Source organism: Cheilinus undulatus, linkage group 9, assembly GCF_018320785.1.
Source record: "Cheilinus undulatus linkage group 9, ASM1832078v1, whole genome shotgun sequence".
Classification (NCBI taxonomy): Eukaryota; Metazoa; Chordata; class Actinopteri; order Labriformes; family Labridae; genus Cheilinus; species Cheilinus undulatus.
In genome coordinates this window covers 32,607,509-32,628,754 of record NC_054873.1, presented here as the reverse complement: position 1 = coordinate 32,628,754, position 21,246 = coordinate 32,607,509, and the positions used below count along the sequence as shown (strand labels likewise).

Genomic DNA, 21,246 nt, shown 5'->3' with positions numbered 1-21,246 from the left:
AGATCATATGTATTTTTAACGCTTTTAGATGTAACTTAAGCATCAGATAAGATCAGTAATTCTGTCTCTGACATTTGACTAATTTAATCCAGACATTTCGACATCATGGCTGCTCCTCTGGAAGGGTCAGAATACTTAATGAAAATGTCAGGAAGATCAAAGTCTCTCAGAATTAACTTTATCTTTAACAAATTGTGAAATACCGATGAGAATCACAAGCGTAGAGACTATTAATAAGCAGAGTGCATTTTAGTTTTTTTCCAGAATTACTCATTTAAAAGAGCTTCCACTGTCTCTCTTCTTGTCTAGCTTTATTTTCTGTTGTTTTATGCCTCTGTGCTAACAACAGCTACAGCTGAAGGCATCATGTTATGCGCCTGTTTGCCCAGCCCACTCCTGTAAATTAAACATCTCAGACATGCCAAAAGGAATATCTTTATAATTTCCACACGACTCAAGGACATATTTTAGTGGTTTAATGTCAAGGTCACGGAGAGCTCTCATAATAAACTGTCTAGTGGCCATTACTCAATAATTTATGTACTTATTCTAACACAATTTCACGAGAATGTCAATTTAAATGCAACTGTTTATTGATAGCATTTTGTAGCCTACCTGAAAGGTCAGTTATCGACTTCACTGTGACAACACAAAACCTGAAAAATCCTTTCTCTGTCGTTATTTCATTCCCACTATCATGGAGGTGGCATTTCAGAAGCATCTACAGGAAATACCTTCAAATTTGGCACAGACATCTCAAGAATAGACTGTGAAGATTTGGTTGCTAAAGTTCAAGGTCACTCAGTGATACACCAAAGAGGAATTTTATGAGGCACCTTAATGTTTAAAATAGTCTTTGATGATAAATGGACCATCTAACCTTTTCCTTGTCTTCATATTTCAAAATACCAAATATACTTTCAGCTCCAGAGTTGGAGTCACACAACTGTAATGCACGAATTCATCTTTTTCTAAACTGATCTCTTGTCCTGGGTGATTTTGCCTGTCTCTTATAATTTCACAGTCTTCACTGTTCAGAGTTTCAATTGTGTTTTAAAACAATGCTTTGGATGCAGCAAACAGATCAGGTTTGTGTCTGCAGGAGTGATTTTTGGACATGTTCAAAACTCCTGAAAATGTGCAGATGTTTTCTGTGGACTGCATATGTAAGAGCTAATGGTTGTACTATTAAATCCAACTTTATCCCAATTTTTTTTTCTGCCAGTCCGCTTGTAAAATATCAGCAAGAAGATGGCGTGAGCAGATATGTGAATAAAACAAGAAATGTTCAGGAGGAATTACTGCAAGTGAGCAGAGGTGGCACGATGCAATGCTGCATACGTATAACTGCCACCACAGGATATCTCTGTACTCCATTCAGCTTTCCCTCAGCCCTGACCAGCCTCCTAATACCTGCTGCTGTAAAACACCCCCATAGCATGATGCTGCCCCCACCATTCTTTACTGTCTAGATGGTATTTAGCAGGTGATGAGTGCTGCTGGGTTTCCTCTAGATGTAATGTTTAGAACTGGGGCCAATATCGTTAGACCAGAGAATCTTGTTTCTCACAGTCAGAGGGTCTTTCAGGTGCTTTTCTGGCAATCTCCAAGCAGGCTTTCATGTGTTTTGCACTGAGGAGAGGCTTCCATCTAGCCACTCTGCCATAAAGTCCAGATTGGTGGAGGCGTGCTGTGATGGTTGTCCTTCTGGAACTTTTTTCTATATCCACACTATATCTCTGGAGTTCATTCAGAGTGGCCAATGGGTTCTTGATCACCTCTCCAGTAAGGCCCTCAGTAAAAGAGGCCCCTGATTTCTCAGTTTGGCCGGGGGACCAGCTCTTGGAAGAGTTGTGGTTGATTGAATAGCATCAGGCTGCAATACTTCTGAATGCACTGTCGATGGTGTGGCCTTACTTTATCCCCACATTCTTTCAGTGGACCATCCAACTTAGCATAATTAGCCTGTATTGTAAACAAAGACATGTAAGACTCACTTAACTCCTCTACTCCAGGGAGGGAGGGTCATTACCCAATTCAAAGCCAAAGAAAGGCATATTTTACCTAACCCAGGTCCATCAACTATAGGCTGTGGCATTTTTAACTTAACTATTAACTCCAATTTTTTGTAGTGTTATGTGAAATGGGTTACAAAGCAATGCACTAGTGCACTCAGATGACTTTTTCTTGACCTTGCCATTCTAGGACAGGGGATTTGGAAGTGTGTAGACTTTATGGCAGCTGGAAAATAAGTGGGTATACTTGATATACCTGCATATACCCTGGACTACACCACTAACTACACAAAATCTGCATGCACTCAGAGTAGCACATGCCAATAAAGTTACACAAACGGCACACACTGCATGGATAATGTCTATATGATGCCACCAGCTGGTATTGTATGGACATTATCCTCCAGTAGTACCTATTAATCACTTATTTGCTGATACTGTGAATGCATTCAATTACCATAGCGTTGATCTTAAGGCAAAACAATGTCATTATAGTGTGGACTCAAACTTCATCAGTCTTGCATTTCCACAGTATGTTTTTGGACTTCATTTCTTGCCTCTTGAGTCTTCCCTTCACCCAACTGTCAGCAAAACTTCCCATCATGACTTAAGTCTTATAACTCAGAAGGACTTCAGTCAGCCTGGTATTTTGTAGAAATTTTCAGAAGTGCATGTGTAAAAAAGAAAGACGTGTTTTACTTTTAAAATATGGTGCTTTTAACCCTAATAGAAGAAAGGGTCCTCAGTGTTTTGACATGCATACCAGATTTAAAGCATTTGAAGTGGCTTGTTGGACATTTCAGCGTTGCTCCATGTAACCTCAAAAAGAGTCCGTAGGGGGGCTGCACAACACAAAAAAAGAAAGTTTGCTACACTATATGTAATGCACATAGACCACAAGCAATTTGTCACAATATATGATGGAGGTCTGAAGTGCCTCAAACCTTCTATTTAGTCTGACTGCTGTGACCTATGCATTACCATGTGGTTTGTCTCGTGGTCAGGACCTTTGCCCATTTTCCCAAACATTTGTGTGCTCCCATGTTTGGCCACAAGAGGCTGCCGTACACATGTAAGCATTCTGAGGAGCTTTGACTGTTATGGATGTTCTTTATATCTCACACTGTCTTTTTCCTTTTTTTAACTCGAGTGTGAACAAGATAAAGGGCAAGGCCGTGGTTTAAAAAATGAAAGGAAGCCAGAGGGGAAAAACCCATTGCATGCATAATACATTTTTGAACTGCAAAATAAATTTTCCTCATAAGCTGTTCAACTAAATTAATTATCTCCTTCAGCCTAATCCTATCCAAGCTGGATAATCCACCAAGCCCAGAACTATATTTTTTCTTATAATCTCTCTTATGTGATGTGTTCTGTCATTACATTTTTATGGCTATGTCAATCACTGTGTTGTCTTCACATCAAGTCATTGTTTTTTCCTTTTTTAATTTGTTCCTTAAGGAAAAACAAACTCCTTAATTATCAATTTATTAAGGCCCTGTGGGACCCCAGTCAAAGACATGGCACCCTGCCTTGTAACTATTACATCACTCTTTGTTTAGCACGTTTGCCATGGGATCTAATTAAAGTAAACACAATAACAGTGGGTGGGGAGACTCAGACAGTCATTTTGAAGGTGATAGACGCAGATGTATCACGAACAGATTTCTTTATTTTTTTTCTCACTTTTTGATTTTCATTTTGAAAGTGTAACTTTCCTTGAATAATAATAATAAATTCTTACAGTCTAGTTGACACGAATAACTATCTACCTTGAACAAACTTTCAGTTCTTTTATGTTTAGTCTTTAAAAGTCCTAAGGAGTTTTTGAAAGAGGCTACAGTTAATACTGATGCCTCTTCATGACCGACGAAAGACAACTGGGCAATCAGTGACAAAACAGATCTCTAGTATGTAGTGACTTTCATTGCCTCAAACTGCTGACAGGTGTAGGTGCCAGATGAGGTGACTCTGCTGAAATTGACAGTGAAATATTTGCCGTATGTATGGAAAATTTAGTGGAATTTTTGGCAGCACCAACAGACGTATATTATCATCCACATTCCTTCAACTTTACAGTGTGTTAGAACAAGTTAAGTTTGTAGCCGTTTGTCTATAAAATCTTCAGTATGTTTTAAAAATAGAAATTTTAGGTCTGCACTACATTTAAATATGGGTATTGATATTGGTATTGGCTAGCTGCAGTCTGCACCAGACTGTCTTGACTTTCACTGAGTGGCAATTATACCTCCAGGGGCGATTTAAGAATCTAAACTTTAGGGATGCTCAACTCCTGAAGACACTGGGACATGTAGACATACAAGGGTGCAGTACACCAACCAAATCCCTGGTATCACAGAACAGGGATATTTTCCTAGTGCTTCATTTGTGAAACAAACAAACACAGTGGGTTTCATCCTTAAAAGTGAGAACTTTCAAACCGTGGTTCATCACTGCTATCATAAATAGTTGCCATCATCACTGTTTGGCATGTTTACATGACTCCCACAGATCAGCACCTTTACCTACATGTTCACACCACCATGACAGCTTTTTTTTTTTTTAAAGTGACAGTGAATAACTAGGCTACAGGCTACATTACTGAAGACAGTTTTGAGATTAAAAGGTTTTATAATAGTACTTTAGTCTTTATTATCTCTATCACTGTGCTCAACTACATCTAATACAGATCTGTTTCAGTTTTACTCAATATTAATCTGATTACATAATGCTACTTTCTTTCCACATTCAGGTTGGCAGTGAAAAATATAACTGATGAAATTCAGATAGAAAATCTATGGGATGCTTCAGACCCCCTGAAAAGGGTCAAAAATGGCCTGTGGATACCACAAGGCATTGGTTCCACTTTACACGGTTTGCTAGCTTTGTTTCAGAAGACTCTTTTGCAAATAATGTCAGGGGTAATTGTAATGACTTATTATTTGTGATGTAAATGCTGTGATATTATTGTTCCCTTCAACACTATAAATGTTTTATCTTTATTTGAATATCCCACAGGTTTATGTAAATACAAGATACTTGTGCCGTTCTAAAAGTATAAACACTTAGTGTAGAGCTCCCTAACCACAGTTAAGCCCTTAATACTGGCCCCCACAAGTCAACTGTGCAGACCAATGAGAAGCAAGAAGCCAGCAATTTGCCAGGGTGGTCGAGCGGGAGCCCCCCTTTGTCATTTGGTCCAATGACACCACCAGAGAGCAGAACAGTGATCTCCAGAACCCCGAGAAACTCTTGTTCAGTCAAGAAAACTACAGCTCGGGAGACTGATTTTCCAGTAAGACAATGATCTGAAGCATACAGCAAAAGCTACACAGAAACGGTTCAAAGACAACAAGGTGAATGTTCTGGAGTGGCCGTGCCAAAGCCAGGACCTCAGTCCAATAGAGAATTTGTGGCTGGACTTGACAAGAGCTATTCATGCCCAGTCCCCATGCCACCTCACACTGTTCGAGCAGTTTTGCGAAGAAGAATGGGGTAAAATTGCAGTGTCCAGATGTGCAAGCCTACTTAAGACCTATCCACACAGACTCAGTACTGTAGCCAAAGGTGTATCTACTAAATACTGACTTGAAGGGGGAATATTTCTGCAGCTGCTTAGGCCCCAGATTAGCTAGCTTACTACCTGCATCTCCCAGTTGTTTGCAACCTTTAACAGACATGACTGATGCCTGCCTCCTTTGAATTTCTCTCCCTCATGAACAAAGTGAACTGCTGAACTCTCTTCCTGAGCACAATATTTGATATATACCCCACTGATTTACCCTAAGGCAAAGCTACAACATCTTTGGCGTCACACTAAAGGATCCCCCCTTGGATCCACTGTTATTATCATGACTGCAGAGCAGCAAACACTCCCATAAAACTAAATCCAAAATTGATGCAACTATAAATACACACAGCAGATCAAGTATCACGAAGGTGGAGCCACACGTCCGCACCCTACATGCTGACATGCTGCACAATGAGCCTGATCTCTCTCCTGTTTGTTTTCAAGGTTAAGCGTCATTAAAGGGCTCAGCTCTATAAAACTGTGAATTCCTCCTGTCAAGTGTTCCATTCCTCCACACAGAACGCCACTTATGTCACCGAGAACACGTTGAGATCACTTGCTCCTGTCTGGAGACTCCTTGAGAGCTGTATAACCAATAGAAACCAATAACAAAACAGAGTGAGAGCTTGGGGAGGAGGAATTGCTTTCAAAGTCACAGAGGTGAAGAAGAAAAGGGGAACTGGAGCACTGAGGTGATGTGCTGTAAAATGTTGGTTTCTGTTAATGGGCTTTGGTTGGCTGTTTTTCATTTTTAAAGAAGCTTAATGGGTCCAATTCTGGCTTCTCACACTGACCTCACTTAGACCAGCATATTTCAGTATTTTCTTTATTTCTGTGACCCAAAAGTTTCCAACACGGTGGTAAAAGTTTGGCGCTCCACTGCCTACAGCGACAGGAAGGGACCAAAGGAAAAGATGACCAAAACAGAAACCTTGTTGCTGTGAAACACCAAAACAAAACCTCCTGTGTGAGACGGTTGTCTGGCTCATTGCCTGTGTGGCTATTCTCACGTACCAATCACACAACAAAGGTCACTGCTTAGTAAACACACAGATGAAGGGAAGGAAATCAAACAGTCTAATGAATGTGTCTGGTGTCATGTCAGAGACCTCATGACTCCCTTTTGGATCCTTTCGGTGCAGATGGAAATTCTCCTCATCCCTCCTGCACACCGTGCTTTCTCCCTCTGTCTCCTTCCGTGTCCTTCTGATGTTTCCATTATAAGAGTTACTTTTTTTTTAATCCCAGTGTGGTTCTGTCTTCCAAGAAAGAAGCTCGGTCAGCAATTACTCACGGAGCTTCCAGTGCTACCGCTAAAAACAGCAGCCGATCTTCCCCCTTTGGCAATTTAATTTTCAGAGCTTCGTGAGCGTTTGCTTTAGACCTCACAGCTGGATCCTGCTGTCTCCTTATACACTAAGTAGTGCAAGATGAGTTACGTGATCTTGACAGCCATTTGGATGTTGCTTTAAGATGATTCTTAGACAAATCCCATGCATTCAGAGTTTTGGAAGAGGAGATTTATATGAAATATAGCGTGTGGATAATTTATATTAAAAATAAACCCTTTTTTATTGGACAGGTTTCATATTAAATAACTAAGTTCTTTGAGTTAAAGCCTTTAAATCTTGATTTAATGATTAAAAATGTAGGAATATGCTTTACTATTTTTTACTGATGTTTGCAAATACTGGCTTGGCTTTGCATGGATTTGCATGAAAAGCCTCGGTCTGTGGATTTCACACACATGCTACAGTTTGGACAAAGTTGTTTCCTATTAAAATAAGTTGTTTTGTATTAAAACATTCTTTTTTCTTGAAAGGACCAGCATGCATCTTAGGGAAAAAGCCCATTTTTCCCCTCAAAGTTCCTGATTGCAGATCTTCAGAAGGTTTGCATTACTGTGATCAAGGTCGCCCATAAGGGGGGATGAAAGGGAGAGCTTTCTGGGACCCAGCCAAGCTGAGGTCCCATGGAGATCAGCAAAATCATGGTCCATTGTAACGTTAAGTTGTGAAAACTGCATTTTATTTTACTCTTTACATTAATTATTATTAATTTAATTAATTAACCACTCTTATCAAAGGAACACATTTTGTCATGACATAGTGTATGACCTTCAAAATTTAAAGTCATTTTCTTACAAAAGAATAAAAATTGGTTAAAAGTGGCAAAAAAGGGTTAACGGAGACAAAAAAATAGGTGGAAAGTGGCAAACATGGGCAGAATAGTGGTTGAAAAGGACTTAAAAGTGTAAAAAAAAAGGGTCGAAAGAGGCCAATAGGTTAACAGAGGCAGAAAATAGGCAGAAAGTGGCACACACTGGGGTAAAGTTGCTAAAACGGCAGAAAGAAAGTGGTGAAAAGGGATAACAAGTAGTAAAAGTAGGCTTCAGAATAGTAAAATGTGTTTGAATTGGCTAAAGAGGGCATTGCAAGTGGTAAAAAGGATTAATGGTGGCAACAGTGGGTTAACAGAGGAACCAACAGGCTGATACCAGCAAAGAAGGGAAAAACTGGCAAAAATAGGCAGAAAAATTGCTGAAGAGTGGTTACAAGTAATAAAAAATGGATTTGAAGTGGCAAAAACTGCCAGAGAAGGTGTTGGGAAAGGATCGAAAAGTGGCAAATCTTGGTTATTTATGCTAAAAAGTGTTGGAAAGGATTAAGTAGTAACAAAACTGGATTTAAGTTTGCCAAAATGGACAGGTAAGGTAGTGAGATAGGATTACAAAGTTAAAAATGGGTTTAATGTGCCAAAATATGTTTAAGTGGCAAAAATGGATTAAAAATGGCAATAAACAAGCAGAAAAAGTGTTGAAGGTGGGTTACAAGTGGCAAAAATGGATTTACAGGGGCAAAAAAAAAAAAAGCTTAGAATTGGCAAAGCTGGCATTAAAAGTGGTGTAAAGAGTTAAAAGTGGCAACAGTGGGTTAACAGAGGAACCAGTAGGTGGATACTGGTAAAAAACAGGCCTTAAAAAGTATTAAATATTGGGTACAAGTAATGGATGTAAAGTGGCAAAAATGGCCAGAAAAGATGGTGGGATAGGGTCAACAGTGGCAAATCTGGGTTATTTGTGCCAAATTGGCAAAAACAGGGCCAAAATATTTTGGAAAGGACTAAGTTGTAACAAAACTGGATTTAAGTTTGCCAAAATGTGCAGATATGGTAGAGAAATCAGATAAAAAGCGGTAAAAATAGGTTTATTGTGACTAAATGTGTTTAAAGTGGCTCAAATGTGTTAACAAAGGAAAAAGAAGATGTAGAAAGTGGTAAAAAAATTGGTCAAAGATTGTGAAAACAGGCAATCAATATCAATAAATCACACCTGGGGAGGGCCCGTTCTCTGGGACTGTCAGGCCTGACTGTGACTGCATGCAATAGAAACAAACTTGACTGTATAGGACCTTTCTGGAGGGACATAGGGAAGAGCTCATGCTGCATGATGGATATTATATGGGTGTGGAGCTCTCTGTTGCATATCCTCATATATGCACGCTTAATCTAGCATCCTATCTATAGATGCCTTTGAAGGGTGATATACTTATCTTGACTTTAATGTGGCTCCCTGCTGTCGCAATGAAGCTTGTGCTGCTGGATTAACAGGGTGAAATCCAAGTCTTTGTCATTTGCAGCCTGGTAAACCACAGCTGTGTAGCCTTACTGGGTGGAGACGGATTTAGAGCATCATACCAAGTAACACGTAAATGCATTTGACCTGGCTGTTTGATAAAAGCCAGGCAGGGGCATTTTTGGAGTTGGGTAAATGTGAGCCAAAACTCTGCTGGATGTTTTAAATAGATTATGTGGATATAATAAGAGACTGCCTCTTGATGTAGAATCGCATGTGCAGCAGCAGTAAAGTTCAATGTAGTTTGTCAGGCAGTTTATCTGACATAATCCTCCATGACATACCTATAGGCGGGTATGAAACGTCAACATAAGAATTATTAACATGCGAGGGGATGAGATGCATGCTAAGAGGGTCAGGAAGTTCAGACACATATCCTCAAGCTAACTCCGATTATAAATTAGATCAGCCTGTAAATTCAAGCAAATTTAGCCGCATATTACTAGCTCATTTTATGTCATTATCACCATCCATCTCAGCCTTTGTTCCCTCCCAAACAGCATGTGTGTAATGAAGGAAAAAGAGCCATGAAGTAGAAAGTACAGACAGATTGGTGTCCCTCTACAGGGACAGATAATTATGCATAAACACAGTGGCTGTGCAGAGAGCCAAATTAACCTTAAAAGAGCTCATAAAAACACCCTGTCTTCATAAGTGAAGTGTTTCCTTCAGAGAGCACATAAATGAGAGCATATTTGGCGTCCGGTTTGACAGTGTCCTGCTCTATTAAGTTACTTAACTGCACCTCGTCATGGCTCCATGCTCCTGGCAACGCTCGGTGTCAGCTTCACTTAAAAGCTGTTTAAGGCATCCGTATTACCTGTGAAGCAGGCGGCCCACTTTCCATCCAGCGTGTCTAACTGAGACAGCCATGATAGAGTAAGACTATAAGCTTTGAGGGGGAAAAAAGGTGCTCGTGTTTACTCTCTGTCCACTCTGTAACCATAGAAATGGGATGAATGTGATGCCATGATTACATCTTCAATATTAAAACCACATGGCCCCACTGTCAGACACCTTCATTTTTCTGACCCCAAAAGATTGGGCCTCAAATTCTACACAAACAACTATCAATAACACAGTGACTGCTGGGCAGCATTCTGGGACTGTACTTGCTCTAAAATAGCTTCATTCTGTAACCAAAGTGTAGTCAACAGTGGATGTCATTAAGTGTAATGACTCCCAGGTAGATCGCTGTGCCTCTACTGCATCGCTTCCTTCATGTGCGTGGTAATGAGATTTTCCTGTGCGCTGTGGGCACGGAGCCCATTGTCCACGACCAACCGCAGTCGCTGTGGTGCCAACTGAGAAGCTTCTATAATGCAACCCAGGATGAGCATGGTCTGTGGGGCGTGAGAAAATGCTTCCCTGCAGGGATCTTTGCTACAGTAATGATGAATGAAGACTTGGAGGGGGGCTCTGTTATTTTGGCAAGTTGACCATAAGAATGGAGACTCCTGTAGGGCAAACAATTCCAATAACAGCAGGCTAGAAACTGCACAGTGGTGTATTAAAATACTTAATGATAAGCATATTATGGGGAAGATATTGTGTAAGTCTAGTGAAACCCCTGTATCTCTATTTGTTTGCCATTTTTGAGGTTTCCCAAAAAGTTGAATTAAAACTAGGCATATTAGAACAACATGCTTGTTTTGGGTAAAAGCAATGAAAAAGCAGCACATGATCTCATGGTTTAGCTACAGTGCATTCAGAAAGTATTCAGACCCCCTTCACTATTTTCAGTTTTGTTCTGATGCAGCCTTTACACAATTGTAAAGCCATGAGGTCAAAGGAACTGCCTGCAGAGCTCAGAGACAGGATTGTTAAAAGGCACGGATCTGGGAAAGGCTACTAGCAGCCTCTGCTGTTCTGAAATGGAAGAAGTTTGGCACAACCAAGACTCCTCCAAGAGCTTGTCGCCCAGTCAAACTGATCAATCAGGATAGAAGGGCCTTAGTAAGAGAGGTGACGAAGAACCTGATGGTGACTGACTGAACTCTAGAGATTCTGTATGGATATGGGACAACGTTCGAGAAGTGCAACCATCACTGCAGCCCTCCACCAACCTGGGCTTTATGGCAGAGTGACTAGACAGCAGCCTCTCCTCTGTGCAAAACACATGAAGGCCTACTTGAGCTAGCAAAAAAGCACACGAAGGACTTTCAGACCGTGAGAAACAAGATTCTCTGATCTGATGAAACAAAGATTGAACTATTTGGCCGCAATTCTAAAGGTTATGTCTGGAGGAGATGAGACACCGCTCATCACCAGCGCAATACTATCCCAACAGTGAAGCATGGTGGTGGCAGCATCATGCTGTGGGGTGTTTTTCAGCAGCAGGGGCCGGGAGACTGGTCAGGGTTGAAGGAAAGCTGAATAGGGCAAAATAAAGATATATCCTCAATCAAACCTGTCCGGCAGTGCTCAGGACCTCAGACTAGGATAAAGGTTCACCTCCCAACATGACAGTGATGCTAACAAATAGCCAAGACAACACAGGAGTGGCTTAGAGACAACTCTATGAATGTCCTAGACTGGCCCTGGCTAAGAAGAATGAGAGAAATAATAATTGAAAGGACTGTAGCATCAGGCTGTATTAGAACAAAATTGAATAAAGTGAAGGGGTTCTGAATACTCACTGAATACACGTCAATATTATCCTATAAATGAAAAAAATGCTGGTTCAAACCCCATGAGTAATTTTTTGTCAAAATAAGCCTTTCTTCATATTTCTATGCTGATCTTGTCGCAGTCAGGGTTTTCTGTTCTCTTTAAACAGTCTTATGTTTCACGTCCTGTGAATATTCACCCTGGGAAAGTGTGAAAAGAAAGGTTATTTTTCCCCAGAGAGATGTAGATCATCTTGTCTGACGCCTACTCCATGACAAAGGTCACAGGCTTCAGAATTACTAAAAAATGTCATTCCTGTTACATGTGGTCTTATTTTCTTTCCTGAATCATAAATATCAGTTTTAATTTATGTCTCTTTCATAACTGGTTAAAAGGTCATTGCATGAAGTTTAAAGACGTACCATACAAGAACCAAATGTTTGGCAAAGGTAGAGTCCAAAATAAAAGCAGCACAAGATCGTACAAATCAACTGAAAAAGAGGATTTAAATAATATTGTAGAGACGCTAAGAAACACTCATCTAACATGAGCTGATTCCACTAAAACATGATAAAGGCTAATGGACTTATTTTAATAAAGTAGAGTTGCTTTAACCTGGTTAGCGCTACCTACTGGGCAGTGGTGTTGATCAGGAAATTGTCTGCCCAGCCCTTAGATGTTACTTGTTTGTTTTACTTTGACTTCACTTGAAACAGTTAGATGGTTTTCTTCAACCTACTATTGATAAACCCTGTAATAAGTACATGTACTTGATCATCAAGTAAAGATAACTTAATTTATGTGAATCTGGATATCTATCAGGGTCTACTGTGTATACAGAACATACAACTTCATGTGACAGGAAAAGATTCAAGAACATGAAATTAAATTCTACAACTAAACTTCATATGATTTCCCGCCTGCACTTTTCCATAGGTTGTTAACTCAATAGCTCAGTCACACCCTGTATGCTCTCAGCTGCCCATAATCCCCCTCTGTCTAACTGTTACTATTTACATTAGCATATAAAAGGCATATAGCCTATAAATAAACCATCTTAAAATAGCTCATAAGGGTGTGTCACTGTTACATTTCACTTGCTGGTTTCTGGCTGTGGTTTTAGCTCCTGTTGAGATGTATCCGTCAACAAGGAATATAGGCTAAAGTTTAGTGGGTCAAAGGGGCTCCACAAAACCAGTTAAATCAAACCAATTTAAAGTGCGTTTATACTGGATCTCCTAACTTTTTGCACACATTTGTTTTAAATATGATTGCAATCAAGACTTCTACTAAGTAAAGATAAAAATACAAATGAAAAGCACAGGAAATGGAAATACTCCCCCTTTTGTTGATGATGCCTTTATTTTTTAATATTGTATGTTAATCAACAGGTTCTTCTGCTGCTAAGAACAAAACTTTTTTACTCTTTCTGTTGCAGCTTCTTTGCAGAATTCCTGTTGGGGGGCCAAGAACTGATTTCTGTACAAACAAATGCTACCTAAAAGGCCAAGTTTTGAGCTGTTCATGACTATGCCAAGCATCAAAAGTGCAAAAAAACCCAAAACAATAATAATAATTCTTAGATTGCCTCCACACCAGGTAAATCAGTAAAACTAGAAAAAAATTGTGAATTTTATGGATCACACTCCATGTATGTAGACATTTTCTTACAATAATTGCAGTATAAAAGTGGATTTAGAGCTGTGAAGTGCTAACTTTCTGTTACCATTGATTCCAAATGGCTGTCCCCCACTTCCTGACCCCCAACTGACATTTGGGATCAAGTGATTGCAGAAAACCTTCTGTTTCTTCTTTGTGAAAATCAGCTCCCCTTGGCTGCTGATACACTCAGCACACAAGCACAATGCAAACTTATTCAAGCCTTAAAAGATCTAACCTACATCAGACACGGCTGAATTAGGTTTGTGATAAAGCTTTAGCCTTAATTGGATGGCTGTGTTGATGTCAGCAAGACTTTTTTGAGCAGAAAGCTTAAGAACCCATTCCAGTTTTTACTGGTTCCCAGTATATTGTGTGTTTGTATTTTATTGTATAGCTCTGTGAATAATTTGTCTTGGGTTAAGAACATGATCCCACATTTTAAGCTAAACAAGAATTTAAAAATAGAATGTGGTAACTTTTTATGTATGTAATACAAAACAAGATTGATGCCATCTCTTCTTTCTGCTGGCAGATTGGACTGCAGCTGTGGTTACTCTGAAAATACTAAACCACTATCCCCGCTCACCTAAAAGCCTTGGGTTTCTCATAATAAACCATTAGGCATCTGGACAAACAGAAGGGAGGTGATGAAAGGTGGGGAGGAAGCACAGCATGGCAGACAATATTTCCTTTACCCCCTCTCTATCTTGATTTCCTTTTTTTTCCCTCCTCCTCTCCTTCTGTACTCTCGGCCTTTGTTCTTACATTTCTCATACACTTCCTGGATGTCAGCATTTCTCTACTGAATGCATACGCATAGACAGACTGAAACACTGTCCATGTGCTCCTTCTTTGGTCCTAACCCCGCTGATTCAGGCAGCTGTCAGTGATATTTGATTCTCCTGCTCTCTTTTGATCCACACTCTCTGTTAACTCGTCCATGCAGCTTTGAGCCTAAGTGAGGAAAAAAAAACAAATTAATTAATTCCAGTGCTTGTGTCCAGCTAAAATAAAACACACCCTGGAGATCACAGTGGATAACAAGGCTTGTCGGAAAACAAAGTATCTTCAGCAAATGTGTTTAGATTGATTATCCTCCCGCATTTTTTTCTCCAGTTTTGTAATGAAGGGTCAGACTACTACAGCTGTTTGCTACACCCTTTTATTCTCCAAATAAAGACCACCAAATATGTCAATGCTCTCTGAAAGCTCTTTTTGAACTTGATCATGTCTGTATGTTCATGCATGTTGGGCAAGGCATGCACATTTCAGCAACATCCATCCATCCATCCATCCATCCATCCACGAGGCAGTTCTATGCCCTGTGAGTCATACCATTAGTGGGTCAGAAAGACTGACTGGAGTTGGCATCTCTGGTAGTGAGATTTGCTGATTTCTTAGACTCAATGGATGACCATGAAGCCCAGTGACATCTTCCTTTGACCTCCAAAATTAAATGAGTTGTCAGAGTAGACATTCAAGCAAAGTTTGAAAAAAAAAATCTCTCAAAGTGTTCCTCAGATATTGTGTCTCCTCCCAGTTTGATCTACCTGGAAGACCTCCACAGGAAGGTGACCAGGATGTCTTCAAATCAGATGCTTGGACCACCTCACCTGGCTCCTTTTGATGCACAGTTGCAGCGGCTCTACCTCAAGATCCAACCCGATGTCCATGCTCCTCACCCTATTTCTGTTACTCACAAAATCTTTTCAATTCATCTTTGAGCCATAGAGGGCATTTCTGCAAGGTTTGAGATAAATCCTTCACAGGGTTTTTGAGTTAGCACGTTCATATGAATGGCCCTGACAACCTAACAATGAGATGCCCTTGGCCTCTACTTTCACTGGCATGGAAGCAAAAATAGTTTAAAAATATATTCAAATAAAAAGATATATATAAGAGGCAGCTGTTGGGAGCCGACAGTTTGCCAGTTCAAATCCAGATACAGACCAAAGTCTTGGATAGGCACTGGTTGCTGGAGTGCCTTTGAGCAAAGCATTAAACCCTAAAACTGCTCAGGCAGTCATTCAGTGGGTCTTAAATGGCATACTTCTGTTAGTACACTGTAAAACAGTACACTTAAATTGAGTACAGTGCACTTAATCACAGCGGGTTAGTATTGTCCTAAGTCAAACACTGTCGGTGATGGTGGTTTAAGGGCTTCCATTTTCTTCTACTTCTTTTTAAACAGCAGCCGTAGCAGCTACAGTGAGTCTGACAGATTTGAAAAAAAACTTGAGAGTTTTATCTTTCAAAAACACCTTGATTGCACTTTTACTCCAAATTCAAACACAGCATTAAATTTAATTTGGGTATGTGTTTTTGACAAATTTAACCCAGAAGCTCTTAAAGAAAGTGAAGTCATTTTGCCTTAAATGCCTTTTTATTGATTGAAATCTGCTGCTTTTGCTAAAAACAAGTTAGCTAACCAGTGGATCCCAATGTTAGCCAGCATGCTAGCATGCTAAAGTCAATGACTCCATGACTGTCGTGGTGGAATATCAGCTTATATTATGCATCTTATTAACTTACGCATGACCATCACCCACAATTTATGTGCTCACACTAAACAGTCCCATGGTTGTTCATGACCTTTGTTCTCACACTGGATGAAGGAGGTCGGGATGGACAGGGATAAGGAACTCTGGAGTGTGCCTTGAAAAAGTCTCACACACTGACTGTAAATTTGTATTTAGTAATATCTCCTCTGGGGGGGGGGGCTTTAATGCTTTCAGACAGTTTTCAAAGGGGGAAAAAAAACAACAAAGTTGAGGATTCTGCTCCCACTACGGATCTAAGGATTGTCTTGACTCTTTCATTTATGTACTGATTTAACCAATGATCTATAACATTTTTTTAAAGAACTGAGGAGGCTTCCTTACATTGATGTGGTTATGTTTTGGCACAGCTAATCTTTCTTTTCCCTTAGTATAAAACCTTTATGCTAAGCTAAGTTCACAGTTTGAATGCTGTCGCCTCATATAGGGTGCAACAAGGTGGTGGTATAAATTTTTAAATCAAATTGTGTGCAAGTGCTGTTTTTCATAGTTACTTTGTATTTTATTTCAAAACATGAAATTCAAAGTTGCTTTAAGTGTGATTGTTTGAATGATAACCATGGCAACACACAGCTGCTTTTCCCAGCCAAAAAGGTGTGGACCTCAATAACACAGTTCATGAGATTTTTTAGCCATGAGCGCATAAGCAGTAAAGTCGACATAAATTCTATCACCACATTATTGGTTTTGACAGTGTGGCAGCTCATTCGATATTTCCCTTCATTGTGCGAGAGAGAGAGAGAGAGAGAGAGACAGAGTAATGAGTTAAGCATAAAACACTGGAGCCTGCATTCATTCACGAGCAGTGACGTCGTCCTCTGAGTGGAGCTGGGGGAGTTTTTTGGGAGACCACTGCAAGTGGAACTCCTTTGCGAGGCTGGGCTGTAACCTGAAGCCAAAGAGAAGTGAGAGAGAGGGAGAAAGAAAGTGGGAGAGAAAGAGAGAGAGAGAGAGAAATGGAGGGAGGGGGAGGGAAGGACTGTAGGGCCGAGAGAAGGTGATGTCAGCTGAGTTCAGAAAGTAAACAGAGTTCCAGACTGCAGCATGCTGTCTGCGGGACGGGGACTGCAGCTGGGGCAAACCCACGGGGGGACCCGCACAATCCCCTGGACCACTACCTTTGTCTCTGGGAAGGAGGGCTGGTTCCTCTTCATCTCCCTCTTCATCCTTATCTCCTTACCCCAGGGGAGGGCCTGGCCCTACGGTAAGAAGAACTTTACCTCTGCTGCTCGCCCCTCTCTCTGTCCGTCTGTGAGTCTATGTGTTTGGCACAGCCTGAAGGTTTATGTTCTTTGTTCTCAAAAAGCCGGCATCAGCACTCTCTCCATCCCCTCTTCCTTTCTATCCTTTAAGTGCTCAGCAAAAAAAAAGACCCAGGAAGAGGCAGTGATGGTAAATCCAGCACTCTACAAAGGCAGCAAAGAAAAACATCACTGACAAGTTTGTGCAATCTTTGTTTTTACAACTCTTGTTGTGAAAGCAAGTGAGGGTTTGCCCCAAGGGGTTTGTTTATTGTTACATTTAAAGGGGGGCTTTGTGGTCCTTATTAACCGAATGTTTGACTTGTTGCAGTTGCTCTTTCTTAGAAATAAAGGTGAGTTTTTTCTGCTTTTAAATCAAGGAGGCAACAGTTGGTTGTGGCACACTCTTTGAGGTAAAGTGAGGTGTTTGGAGTCCTAATAGGGCTGTTGGAAACTGGCACGTGTTCCCTTTTGTGTGCGAGCCTCTCTTTAAAGTGTGTTGTGGGTAAGATTGAGATCATCCCTGCCTGTTTACCCAGGGTGAACAGTTGAACTGCTGAGGGAAGACGTGAGTCACGTTTGAGTCAATCACACTTGGTGTGGTAATGTGTATAACACACACCGTCTCCAAGACTCCCAACCAAACCTCTGCCCTCTGTCTGATTGCTCTGTGAAAGGCTACCACGCTGCAAAATAATCCCTTCAATTTGTTATGTTGGTGAGTGTGGCAAAGGGCTGGGCGAGAGCAGATGTTTTTCAGCTGGAGTGATTAACAGAGTTCCCTCTGGCAGATTATGTTGTCAGCTGAGTCACTCATCCTGAGCACGGCTTGTTTCATAATTCTGCACTATCAGCTGATGATTGTTGTTTTTCCGTTGAGCAGTCTTAAATAGTTTTTCCTTTTTATTCAAGCACAGCAGACTTGTTTACATGCAAAGCCTGACTTTTTGGACATGTCTGTTTGTGTCTGCCTGTGTCTGTGTTTATGTCCATCTGGGTATGTTTTGATGTCTCTCCCAAGACACCTTTCACACATGAATTCCTGACTGTTTATGCACAGTTTTCAGATCTCCCAGACCCAGATTTTTCCCTGGATAGATGTTTCACGCATGCTCTTCACAGCTGAAGATTGTCCATTTCAGACCAATCATAACTTGAGGAGAGTGTGCATTAAGACTGGAATGGTGATTTTTTTTCTGGGTGAATATCACACACTATTATGGCATCCAGTAATCCATAATTCAAAAGACTGCAGATCCTCAAATATCTACTTGAGGTCAGCTACTAAAACCAAGGAGACCCCTTTAGGTCTATCCATTTGCGTCCACTTATCTAGGGCCAGGTTGTGGTGGCAGTAGGCAAAGCAAGTCAACCCAGACATCCCACTCCCCAGTGACATTTCCCAGCTCCTCCTAGGGGGATTCCAAGACATTCCCAGGCTAGATGGGATATATGATCCCATCTGCAGGTTCTGGGTCTACCTGCAGGTCTCCCAGTTGGACATGCCTGGAAAACCTCCACAGGTAGGCAACCCCTGGATGACCAAGTACCTCACCCTAAAGCTAAGCCCAGGTACCCTCTGTAGGAATCTCATTTCGCCTGCTTGTACCCACAATGTTATTCTTTTGGTCATTATTTATGACCATTGCTGAGGGTTTGACTCAGAACGATGATCAACTGAGGATTTGAATGCTCTGATTTCCGGCTCAGCTCCCTCTTGATGTCAACGATCCGGTGCAACATCTACTTATACTGCTGATGCTGCACCAAGCCACCTGTCAATCTCACGGTCCATTCTATCATTCTGCATGAACAAGACTCTGAGATACCCTGAGAGACTTGAGAGCAAAGACTCACTCCTCACCCAGAGAGAGCAATCCACTGCTTTTCAGGAGAGAACCGTGGCTTTGGACTCCAAGGGGCTGATCCTTATTTCAGCTGCCTGCTGAAGATCACAGGCTGGAAAAGCCAACAGAACCACATCATCAGCAAAAGCAGACATGAAAGTCCTAGGTCGCCAAAACCTAAAAATCATCTTCCCTCAGCTGCGCCTTGAGATCTTAAAATCATGAACAAAATTGTTGATTAAAGGCAACCCTGGTGAAGGCCAACATGCACAAAGAATGTGTCTGACTTAGTGCCAAGGAGGCGGATCCAACTCTCACTTTGGTTGTACAGAGACTGGATGCATTGTTGCCTCCTTACATGCAGCCCAACTTAAAAACCCTCAGGAGTGCATTGAATGTTTAGAAGTGGCTTACATAAGGTGTTTTGTTCAGGATCCACCACCCACCTAATCTGGTATGTCCTGTTCTTTTTAACTTTCCATATGATCCGTCTAACTTTAGCCCAAAGGAAGATTGTAATGGCTTCTAGATAGTGAACTGTATGAAACCAAACCAAGTTAGCATTGCAGATGTTGACATGGAATGTTACAAAAAGAAAACCCCAGCGTGGGATTGACCGTTGGAAAATAACATGTCATCTCAGACTCAAGAGGTCACTCCAAGTTTAAAACTTATGTACACATCTCAGACTCCAGTTTGACCCACATATTGGCGTGTGTACATACAATTTTCCCCAAAGTGGATGATAGAGTGATCAGATATATCTCTGAGTCTGTGGTTTCCTAGCAGGAGGAAGTTTATTTAAAGTGATCTACAGGATGACCATGAGGATCAGAGCTCAGGATTGGGATGCATTTGGTTACACAATGCCCACAGAGCTCCCCTTGGGAGTTTCCCTGCTCTGTGGTAGCTTAATCGCTTCAACCTCAAAATACCAGACAGCTGCTGTGGGCAGTATGCGAGAGGAACTATACATGCACAGCACGCGCACTCACAGCTGCTGGAAAAAATAACTATGACTGATATTTCCAGCATAAAACACAAGCACCATTTTGTCAGTAGGAAAATATTTATTCACTGGTGAATTCTGTAACCTGGTATTCAGTTCTCTGTGATTTATCCTTTATATTGTGGCCTAACTTCTGCCTTCATTATGAGAGGGAACCACTGTGACTTAATGATGTGGCCAGGTTTATACAAAGCAGTGTGTTCAAATAAAACTGACTGAGAAAGTGGATTTTGAAGAAACACAACGCATATAAATCTTGTGAAGTCGCTAAAGCAAGCAACCTCTCCTAAAAATGAAGCCAGTGCAGAAATGCAAAAAAAAACTGCAATTCCTCAAGCGTCCACTCGGACTGATTGCAGAAGCACCCAAAGTTACATATGCACCCCACATTAAAATACTGATTTTCAAAATATACTTGTTTAAAGCCTAGTTCAAGACAGGATTTCTGTCTAAATAGCTCAAGTCTTTGGGGGCACACCTGTTGGGGTTGTACAAAGGATTCAAGTTATGCATAATTAAGGCCATGGTTTATAAAACTGCCAGCCTGTTAGTCAGGAGGCTTAATTCCTGCTTCAAGTCCAACTCTTTGTCTCTTTCTTGATTGATTTATGGTTATTCTGAGACAGCATTTCCAATAGTTTGGGGAATTCTGTCTCTTTTTGCAATCTGGATTATTCAGCAATAAGGTCTGGGTCTTCTGGCTCTGGCTGGTGGTGTGACAGTGACCAGGCATTGTGGAAAAAAGGCCATCTGTCTACAACAGCAGCAAAAAAAGAAAACAGAAAAAGAAAGACAAAAATGCTCTTGGCTCACATCTTTCACATGAAAGAGCTGGCTCTTTAGTGTCTGCTACTGCTGCCTGTGATGTGTCGTTGTTCCCAAAGGTCACATCACTAGTTTCTAATGTGGTGATTTCTGCAGATTGGCCTCAAAAGCCCACTTCAGTAACTAGATGGCTGACATCACTCAGCCTTTGTCCAACACTTTTACAATCAATGAGAAAGTCCCGCCCTGTCAGTGTGAACACAGAGCAGGGAAACACAAACCCAAAGGGAGTTTGAATTCATTCTCTTTCAAAGTAGTTATCACTGAAAGATCT

At 40.9% G+C, this 21,246-nt stretch overlaps 1 protein-coding gene across 1 annotated transcript in view; it reads left to right on the top strand.

Annotated features, from left to right (window-relative positions):
- The first annotated feature begins 17,021 nt into the window (after nt 1–17,021).
- Nucleotides 17,022–21,246, top strand: part of pamr1b (peptidase domain containing associated with muscle regeneration 1b) — a 46,022-nt gene continuing 41,797 nt past the window's right edge. The window contains exon 1 of the mRNA XM_041795647.1: nt 17,022–17,254. Within this exon, the coding sequence (XP_041651581.1) occupies nt 17,095–17,254 (160 nt within the window). The 5' untranslated portion in view covers nt 17,022–17,094. The remainder of the gene's footprint in view (nt 17,255–21,246) is intronic.